This window comes from Lethenteron reissneri, unplaced genomic scaffold (genome assembly GCF_015708825.2).
Source record: "Lethenteron reissneri isolate LAM-NWPU_2019-01 unplaced genomic scaffold, ASM1570882v1 scaffold_668, whole genome shotgun sequence".
Lineage (NCBI taxonomy): Eukaryota > Metazoa > Chordata > Hyperoartia > Petromyzontiformes > Petromyzontidae > Lethenteron > Lethenteron reissneri.
Window position 1 is genome coordinate 1 of NW_026892190.1, and position 10000 is coordinate 10000.

Below are 10000 nucleotides of genomic sequence, written 5' to 3' on the forward strand. Positions count from 1 at the left end.
GTCTCTGTGTGAGTCTATGGTTCTCTGTGTGAGTCTGTGGGTCTGTGTGTGAGTCTGTGGGTCTCTGTGTGAGTCTATGGTTCTCTGTGTGAGTCTCTGAGTCTGTGAGTGAGTCTGTGAGTGAGTGAATCTGTGAGTGAGTCTCTGTGTGAGTGAGTTTGTGTGAGTGAGTCTATGTGAGTGAGTCTGTGAGTGAGTCTCTGTGTGAGTCTCTATGTGAGTGAGTCTCTGTGTGAGTGAGTCTCTGTGTGTCTCTGTGAGTGAGTCTATGAGTGAGTCTCTATGTGAGTGAGTCCCTGTGTGAGTCTCTGTGAGTCTCTGTGTGTCTGTGTGAGTCTCTGTGTGAGTGAGTCTGTGTGAGTCTCCGTGAGTCTGTGTGCGTCTCTGTGTGAGTGAGCCTCTGTTTGAGTCTGTCTGTGTGAGTTTCCGTGAGTCTGTGTGAGTCTCTATGTGAGTGAGTCTCTGTGTGAGTGAGCCTCTGTTTGAGTCTGTGTGTGAGTGAGTTTGTGAGTGAGTCTGTGTGTGAGTGAGTCTCTTGTGTGAGTGAGTCTATGTGTGTCTCTGTGTGAGTCTCTGTGAGTGAGTCTGTGTGTGAGTGAGTCTATGTGAGTCTGTGTCTGTGTGAGTCTGTGTCTGTGTGTGAGTGAGTCTATGTGAGTCTGTGTCTGTGTGTGAGTCTCTGTGAGTGAGTCTCTGTGTGTCTCTATGTGAGTCTCTGAGTTTCTGTGTGAGTCTCTCTGTGAGTGAGTCTCTGTAAGTCTGTGTGAGTGAGTCTCTGTAAGTCTGTGTGAGTGAGTCTCTGTGTGTCTGTGTGTGAGTCTGTGTGTGAGTGAGTCTCTGTGTGAGTCTCTGTGAGTCTGATTGAGTCTCTGTGTGAGTGAGTCTATGAGTGTCTGTGTGAGTGAGTCTATGAGTGTCTGTGTGTGAGTCTCTGTGTGAGTCTATGTGAGTCTCTGTGTGTTTGTGTGTGAGTTTGTGTGTGAGTGAGTCTCTGTGTGAGTCTCTGTGAGTCTGAGTGAGTCTCTGTGTGTGTCTCTGTGTGAGTGAGTCTCTGTGAGTGAGTCTCTGTGAGTCTGTGTGAGTCTCTGTGAGTGAGTCTCTGAGTCTCTGCGTGAGTCTCTGTGTGAGTCTCTGAGTCTCTGTAAGTGAGTCTCTGTGAGTGAGTCTCTGTGTGAGTCTCTGTGTGTCTATGAGTGAGTCTCTGTGTGTGAGTGAGTCTATGAGTGAGTGAGTCTCTGTGTGTGAGTGAGTCTCTGTGTGTGTCTCTGTGTGAGTGAGTCTGTGTGAGTGAGTCTCTGTGAGTGAGTCTCTGTGAGTCTGTGTGAGTCTCTGTGAGTGAGTCTCTGAGTCTCTGCGTGAGTCTCTGTGTGAGTCTCTGTAAGTGAGTCTCTGTGAGTGAGTCTCTGTGTGTCTATGAGTGAGTCTCTGTGTGTGAGTGAGTCTATGAGTGAGTGAGTCTCTGTCTGTGAGTGAGTCTCTGTGTGTGAGTGAGTCTCTGTGTGTCTGTGTGTGAGTGAGTCTCTGCGTGAGTCTCTGTGTGTGTCTCTGTGTGAGTGAGTCTGTGTGAGTGAGTCTCTGTGAGTGAGTCTCTGTGAGTCTGTGTGAGTCTCTGTGAGTGAGTCTCTGCGTGAGTCTCTGTGTGAGTCTCTGTAAGTGAGTCTCTGTGTGAGTCTCTGTGTGTCTATGAGTGAGTCTCTGTGTGTGAGTGAGTCTATGAGTGAGTGAGTCTCTGTCTGTGAGTGAGTCTCTGTGTGTGAGTGAGTCTCTGTGTGTCTGTGTGTGAGTGAGTCTCTGTGTGTGTCTCTGTGTGAGTGAGTCTGTGTGAGTGAGTCTCTGTGAGTGAGTCTCTGTGAGTCTCTGTGAGTCTCTGAGTCTCTGCGTGAGTCTCTGTGTGAGTCTCTGTAAGTGAGTCTCTGTGAGTGAGTCTCTGTGTGAGTCTCTGTGTGTCTATGAGTGAGTCTCTGTGTGTGAGTGAGTCTATGAGTGAGTGAGTCTCTGTGTGTGAGTGAGTCTCTGTGTGTGAGTGAGTCTCTGTGTGTCTGTGTGTGAGTGAGTCTCTGTAAGTGAGTCTCTGTGAGTGAGTCTCTGTGTGAGTCTCTGTGTGTCTATGAGTGAGTCTCTGTGTGTGAGTGAGTCTGAGTGAGTGAGTCTCTGTGAGTCTGAGTGAGTCTCTATGAGTGAGTCTCTGTGTGTCTATGAGTGAGTCTCTGTGTGTGAGTGAGTCTATGAGTGAGTGAGTCTCTGTGTGTGAGTGAGTCTCTGTGTGAGTCTCTGTGTGTGTCTCTGTGTGAGTGAGTCTGTGTGAGTGAGTCTCTGTGAGTCTGAGTGAGTCTCTATGAGTGAGTCTCTGTGTGTCTATGAGTGAGTCTCTGTGTGTGAGTGAGTCTATGAGTGAGTGAGTCTATGTGTGAGTGAGTCTCTGTGTGTGAGTGAGTCTCTGTGTGTGCGAGGCCTCCGTCTCGCCTTTCTCAATCGGCTGCTCCCTTTGTCACGACGACCGCGGCGTCTGCGTGAAGGCCTCACGGCTCTCTGTGCGTCGGGCGAAGTCGCCACGCCGCCGATTCTTACACGAACGGCGCGAGGGGGAACGTGCTTCCATTTTTGACAACTTTATTTACAAGATTGCAGTCGGTAACGCGTTTGTCGCCAGTTTGCAACGACGGCAGCAGCAACACCGCGGGGTTTGTTGTGAGACGCGCCTGTGATGCGGTGGGGGCGGCGGGGTGCGGCCGCTAGGAAAGCCGCGGGGGCCCGTAGAGAGGGGTGTGAGGCCTACTCGGTTCTGCGGGACCAAGTCCATTGTGACAAGGCGGGGCGTTCAGGCAAGCCGGGGGGGCGGGGGAGGGTAGCCCGTAGAGGGGGTGTGAGGCCTACTCGGTTCTGCGGGACCAAGTCCATTGTGACAAGGCGGGGTGTTCAGGCAAGCCGGGAGGCGGGGGATGGTAGCTCGTAGAGGGGGTGTGAGGCCTACTCGGTTGTGCGGGACCAAGTCCATTGTGTCAAGGCGGGGCGTTCAGGCAAGCCGGGGGGGTAGCTCGTAGATGGGGTGTGAGGCCTAGCAGTGTCTGCGGGACCAAGTGCATTGTGACAAGGCGGGGCGTTCAGGCAAGCCGGGGGGGCGGGGAGGGTAGCCCGTAGAGGGGGTGTGAGGCCTACTCGGTTCTGCGGGACCAAGTCCATTGTGACAAGGCGGGGCGTTCAGGCAAGCCGGGGGGGCGGGGGATGGTAGCTCGTAGAGGGGGTGTGAGGCCTACTCGGTTCTGCGGGACCAAGTCCATTGTGACAAGGCGGGGCGTTCAGGCAAGCCGGGGGGGCGGGGGATGGTAGCTCGTAGAGGGGGTGTGAGGCCTACTCGGTTCTGCGGGACCAATGCCATTGTGACAAGGCGGGTCTCTTCGAGTCTATGGGTCTCTGTGAGTCTATGGGTCTCTGTGAGTCTATGGGTCTCTGTGAGTCTATGGGTCTCTGAGTCTATGGGTGTCTGTGCTATGAATCTATGGGTCTCTGTGAGTCTATGGGTCTCTGTATGGTGAGTCTTTGGGTCTCTGTATGGTGAGTCTATGGGTCCTTGTGTGAGTCTACTGTTATAACGGCCAGCAACAAATAGCACTATCGAAGTGTGTAAGAGACAAGAGGTCATTCCTTTTCCTTCCCATGTCTCCCCCCTCCTCCCTGTGTCCATCTCCCCGTGTCCCTCTCCCCGTGTCCCTCTCCCCTTCTCCCGTGTCCCATCTCCCTGTGTCCATCTCCCCGTGTCCCCCCTCCCCTTCTCCTCGTGTTTGACTCCCCGTGTCCATCTCCCTGTGTCCATCTCCCCGTGTCCATCTCCCCGTGTTCATCTCCCCGTGTCCATCTCCCCGTGTCTCACTCCCTGTGTCCGTCTCCCCGTGTCCCTCTCCCCGTGTCCACCTCTCCGTGTCCCTCTCCCCGTGCCCATCTCCCCCTCCCCATCTCCCCGTGTCCTTTTCCCCGTGTTCGTCTCCCCGCGTCCCTCTCCCCGTGTCCGTCTCTCCGTGTCCCTCTCCCCGTCTCCCCGTGTCCCTCTCCCCGTGTCCCTCTCCCCGTGTCCCTCTCCCCGTGTCTCTCTCCCCGTGTCCCTCTCCCCGTGTCCATCTCCCCGTATCCATCTCCCCGTGTCCATCTCCCCGTGCCCCTCTCCCCGTCTCCCCGTGTCCCTCTCCCCGTGTCCATCTCCCCGTGTCCCTCTCCCCGTGTCCCTCTCCCCGTGTCCATCTCCCCGTGCCCCTCTCCCCGTCTCCCCGTGTCCCTCTCCCCGTGTCCCTCTCCCCGTGTCCCTCTCCCCGTGTCCCTCTCCCCGTGTCCATCTCCCCGTGTCCCTCTCCCCGTGTCCATCTCCCCGTGTCCCTCTCCCCGTGTCCCTCTCCCCGTGTCCCATCTGTCCATCTCCCCGTGTCCCTCTCCCCGTGCGGGTGCAGCTGCAGGGTCAGCTGAAGCGCCGTCTGGACGAGAGCCCCTCCCCGGCGCCTCCTCCGCCCCCCTCGTCGGCGCCCCCGGACCGGCCCAACGGCGCCCTGGGACCCGGCCCCCCAGACCCCTCATCGTCGGGCCCCCCCTCATCCTCGTCGGCCCCCCCCTCCTCCTCCTCGTCGTCGTCGTCGTCGTACGTCGCGGGCCCCATGGCCAAGCTGGCGCGGCGCGGAGACCCTCCCGACTTGGGCGCCCGCTCCGGCACCACCGCCGTCGTCAACAACAACAACAACAACCCCGACATCAAATCGGAGCTGGGCACTCACCCGCAGCAGCACCACGGCCGCCACCACGGCCACCACCACGGCCACCACCACCACGATCACCACCCGCACCACCACCACCACGGTCACCACCACCACGGTCACCAGCAGCACCACCACCAGCAGCAACAACAGCATCAACATCAACATCATCAGCAGCAGCAGCAGCAGCATCAGCACCATCTGCTACAACAGCAGCAGCAGCAGCAGCATCACAACCACGGGGCGACGCAGCCAATGTCATCGTCGCCCCGTCTCGACCCGGGCACTCTCAAGAACGGGCAGAACGGCTCCTGCGCGGCACCACCACCGGCACTACCGCCTGTACCACCGCCGGTGACGACGCCGGGAGACTCGGCCGGTGCCGGCGGCGGCGGCGCTCCCCCGTTCGTGCTCAAGCAGGAGCCGGCGGACGAGCTGGACAGCGCCGACGAGATGATGCAGGGCCCTGACTTCTTCGACACGGAGCTGCAGGACATCCTGGACGAGCTGACGCGGGGTCTGGGCGACGAAGACATGAACGGCATCGACTTCGACAGCATGCTGGGCGGAGCGGGCGCCGGCGGGGCGGGCAACAGCAGCAGCAGCAGCAGCGCCGGCGCCGCCGCCACGAACAGCAGCAGCGGCAGCGGCAATCGCAGCCAAAGCAGCAGCAACAGCGGCAGCAATAGTCACGGTGGTGGCGGCATCGGTAAGAATATCGGCGGCTGTGGCATCGGCTCGGCCGCGGCACCGTCTGCGGTTTGTTCGACGGACGATGCCGGCGCCATCCATCATCATCAGCATCAGCAGCAGCAGCATCAACAGCAGCAGCAGCATCAGCAGCAGCAGTTGAACAAGCAGGCGGTGGCGGCAGCAGCAGCGGCGGCCGCAGCTGCCGCCGCCGCTGCCGCGGCCGCTGCGGCAGCGGCAGCCGGCGCCAACGGCACCGCCGCCAAGTGCTCCCCGCTCGCCGGCGCTCCCAGCCCCGGGCTGAGGCAGGTCATGTCGCCGGGCTATGGCAACTTGGTGGCGAACTCTCCCATGAGGCCGCTGTCCTCCTCCGGGCAGCAGCAGCAGCATCAGCAGCAGCAGCAGCAGCAGCACGTGCCGTCACCACAGCATCAGCAGCAACAGCAGCAGCTGACTTGCCGGTCGTTCCACGGACAGATCGAACCATCGCCGGCCCAGCAGCTGCAGCAGATCGCCGCTAGCCAGCAGCGCGCCAAACTGCAGCAGCAGCAGCAGCAGGTGATGAACTGGCCACCCATGACGCAGCAGCAGCAGCAGCAGCAGCAGGGCTTTGCGTCCTCCCACGCCGCCATGCTGCAGGGCAACATGGTGGCGGCACTCCAAGGTGGCGGCACCAATGGCGCTACGGCGATGGGCGGCGGTGGCGCTGGTGGCGCCGGACCTACGAAGACGCTGGTGGTGGCTGGTGCCGGTGGCGGCGGCGGCGGCGGTTACATGTTTGCCGGATCGGCGCAACAACAACAACAGCAACAACAACAGCAGCAGCAGCAGCATCTGAGTCACATGGCGTCTCTGATGCACAGGGACGTTCCTGAGCTGCTACAACAGCAGCAGCAGCAGTTGCTACAGCAGCAGCAGCAGCAGCTGCAACAGCAGCAGCAGCAGCAGCTGCAGCTCCAGTTGACGTTCGACAACACGAAGCCACTTTCACACTTCGACCCGGAGCCAACGCAGAGTCCCGCTGGTGCCGCTGCTGCTGCTGCGGCTGCTGCCATGTTGGCGACGAGGGTGAAGGCGGTGGGGGCGGTAGCGCCGGTTGGTTTTGCCGTGCAGCAGCAGCAGCAGCAGCAGAGGCAGCAGCAGCAGCAGCAGCACCATCCGCTGGAGCAACAGAAACATTTTCATCTCATGAAGCTGCAGCAGCAGCAGCAGCAGCAGCAGCGGATGATGCACGCGGCCAGCTTGCAGTACAGGCAGCTGGCACCACATCTCACTCAGGTACAGCCGGGAGGGGTGGCGGGGGTGGTTTGCGTGACTGTGTCTGTGTGTGTGTGTGTTTGTGTTTGTCTCTGTGTGTGTCTGTCTGTGTTTGTGTGTGTGTGTGTTTGTGTGTGTGTGTCTCTGTGTGTGTGTGTGTTAGTGTGTGTTTGTCTGTTTGTGTGTTTGTGTGTTTGTGTGTGTCTCTGTGTGTCTCTGTGTGTTTGTCTGTGTGTTTTTCTGTGTGTGTCTCTGTGTGTGTGTATCTCAGTGTGTGTTTGTCTGTGTCTCTGTGTGTGTTTGTGTGTGTGTCTCTGTGTGTGTGTCTGTGTGTGAGTGTGTGTGTGTCTGTGTGTGTGTCTGTGTGTGAGTGTGTGTGTGTCTGTGTGTGAGTGTGTGTGTCTGTGTGTGTCTCTGTGTGTGTGTCTCTGTGTGTGTGTTTGTTTGTGTGTCTCTGTGTGTGTCTGTGTGTCTGTGTGTGTGTCTTTGTGTGTGTGTGTGTTTGTCTGTGTGTGTGTGTCTCTGTGTGTTTGTGTGTCTCTGTGTGTGTGTCTCTGTGTGTGTGTCTCTGTGTGTGTGTGTCTGTGTGTGTGTGTGTCTGTGTGTGTGTGTGTGTCTGTGTGTGTGTTTCTGTGTGTGTGCCTCTGTGTGTGTCTCTATGTGTGTGTGTCTCTGTGTGTGTGTGTGTGTCTCTGTGTGTGTGTCTCTGTGGCCTGGCACAAGCGTCGTGGTGACGTCACCACCACTTAGTGGCGAATGGCGGTTGTAGTTGTCTCTGTGTGTGTGTGTCTGTGTTGTCTGTGTGTGTGTCTCTGTGTGTGTGTCTGTGAGTGGTGGTGCAGCGGTTAGTGCTATGCTGCGCTACGAACCTGGCAGACACACGAGTTCGATTCCCGCTCACGGCCACCAACACCACCCAGTGACGATTATTGTATCGGTCGTGGGCCTCCGCTAGGTCGACTCAGCCTAAAAATGAGTACCTGGTGCGGTGTAGCAAACATCGCCACTAGGGGAGACAAAGGCGGCCGGGCGTGGTGTTGGCCACCCACCCCCTCGTGTGCCGTGCCGGCCTTCATGGGTGCTACTGAATAACAGCACTTGACCCTACAGTCTGTTACAGGCGAGATGTTGACTACCTCGCCTGGCTTACAGGAGGTTTTTTGGTTCAATTCCGATCCTGACGATGCCTGCTGCTGCTGTATATTTGGAGTCTGCGTCTCTCTCATCATCATCATCACGGTGGCGAGGAGATGTTGACTACCTCGCCTGGTGTACAGGAGGTTTTTTGGTTCTATCTCGACCCTGACGACGCCTGCTGCTGTTTATTTGGAGTCTGCGTCTCTCTCTCATCATCATCACGGTGGCGAGGAGATGTTGACTACCTCGCCTGGTGTACAGGAGGTCGCGGGTTCCATCCCGACCCCGACGACGCCTGCTGCTGTAGATGTGGAGTCTGCGTCTCTCTCTCATCATCATCACGGTGGCGAGGAGATGTTGACTACCTCGCCTGGCTTACAGGAGGTTTTTTGGTTCAATTCCGATCCTGACGATGCCTGCTGCTGCTGTATATTTGGAGTCTGCGTCTCTCTCATCATCATCATCACGGTGACGAGGAGATGTTGACGACCTCGCCTGGTGTACAGGAGGTCGTGGGTTTGATCCCTACCCTGACGACGCCTGCTGCTGCTGTCTATGTGAAGTCTGCGTCTCTCATCATCATCACGGTGGCTAGGAGATGTTGACTACCTCGACTGGTGTACCAGGCGATGTAGTCAACCTCTCTCAGGGTCTAGGATCACGACCTTCTAAGTACCAGGCGAGGTAGTCAACATCTCTCAGTGTCTGGGATTGAACCCACGACCTCCTGTGCACCAGGCGAGGTAGTCAACATCTCTCAGTGTCTGGGATTGAACCCACGACCTCCTGTGCACCAGGCGAGGTAGTCAACATCTCTCAGTGTCTGCGATCGAACCCACGATCTCCTGTGCACCAGGCGAGGTAGTCAACATCTCTCAGTGTCTGCGATCGAACCCACGATCTCCTGTGCACCAGGCGAGGTAGTCAACATCTCTCAGTGTCTGCGATCGAACCCACGATCTCCTGTGCACCAGGCGAGGTAGTCAACATCTATCAGTGTCTGCGATCGAACCCACGACCTCCTGTGTACCAGGCGAGGTAGTCAACATCTCTCAGTGTCTGCGATCGAACCCACGATCTCCTGTGCACCAGGCGAGGTAGTCAACATCTCTTAGTATCTGCGATCGAACCCATGACCTCCTGCGTACCAGGCGAGGTAGTCAACATCTCTCATCGTGAACCCCCCCCGTTCCTTGTTGTTTTCTATTCGCAGGAGCAAGCGGCGGCCATGATGGGACCACGTCCTTGCGGGCCCGGGGTCCCGGGCGGCGTCAGCGGTGGGGGGGGGCCCCCCGGTGGTGGTGGTGGGGGGCCCCCCGGTGTTGTGGGGGGCCCCCCCCCCGGTGGTGGTGGAGGTGGGGGGGGCCCCTTCCTGGGGGACCCCACGCAGGCGTCGCTGCTCAAGCAGAAGATGCTCTTGGTGGACGAGAGGCAGCGGCTCGTCGAACAGGAGCACTACAGGAGGCGCCTGATGGAGCAGCAGGTACACAGCTGCAGCTGCAGCAGTAGCAGCAGCTGTAGTAGTAGCAGCAGTAGCAGCAGGAGCACTACAGGAGGCGCCTGATGGAGCAGCAGGTACACAGCAGCAGTAGCAGCAGCAGTAGCAGCTGCAGCAGCAGCAACAGCAGCAGCAGTAGCAGCTGCAGCAGCAGCAACAGCAGCAGCAGTAGCAGCTGCAGCAGTAGCAGCAGCAGTAGCAGCAGTAGCAGCAGTAGCAGCAGCAGTAGCAGCAGTAGTAGTAGCAGCAGTAGCAGCAGCAGTAGTAGTAGCAGCAGTAGCAGCAGCAGCAGTAGCAGCAGTAGCAGTAGCAGGTACACAGCTGCAGCAGTAGTAGCAGTAGCAACAGTAGCAACAGTAGCAGCAGTAGCAGCAGCAGTAGTAGCAGTAGTAGCAGCAGCAGCAGTAGCAGCAGCAGCAGTAGCAGCAGCAGCAGTAGCAGCAGCAGTAGCAGCAGTAGCAGCAGTAGCAGTAGTAGCAGCAGCAGCAGTAGCAGCAGCAGTAGCAGCAACAGTAGCAGTAGCAGCAGCAGCAGTAGCAGCAGCAGTAGCAGTAGTAGCAGCAGCAGCAGTAGCAGTATCAGCAGGAGCACTACAGCAGGCGCCTGATGGAGCAGCAGGTACACAGCAGCAGTAGCAGCAGCAGTAGCAGCTGCAGCAGCAGCAACAGCAGCAGCAGCAGCAACA

At 58.0% G+C, this 10000-nt stretch overlaps 1 protein-coding gene across 1 annotated transcript in view; it reads left to right on the top strand.

Moving 5' to 3' along the window:
* The first annotated feature begins 4213 nt into the window (after positions 1-4213).
* The window catches only part of LOC133340054 (neurogenic protein mastermind-like), a 9129-nt gene continuing 3342 nt past the window's right edge, over positions 4214-10000 (top strand). The window contains exons 1-2 of the mRNA XM_061548135.1: positions 4214-6701; positions 9031-9300. Of these exons, the coding sequence (XP_061404119.1) occupies positions 4638-6701; positions 9031-9300 (2334 nt within the window). The 5' untranslated portion in view covers positions 4214-4637. The remainder of the gene's footprint in view (positions 6702-9030; positions 9301-10000) is intronic.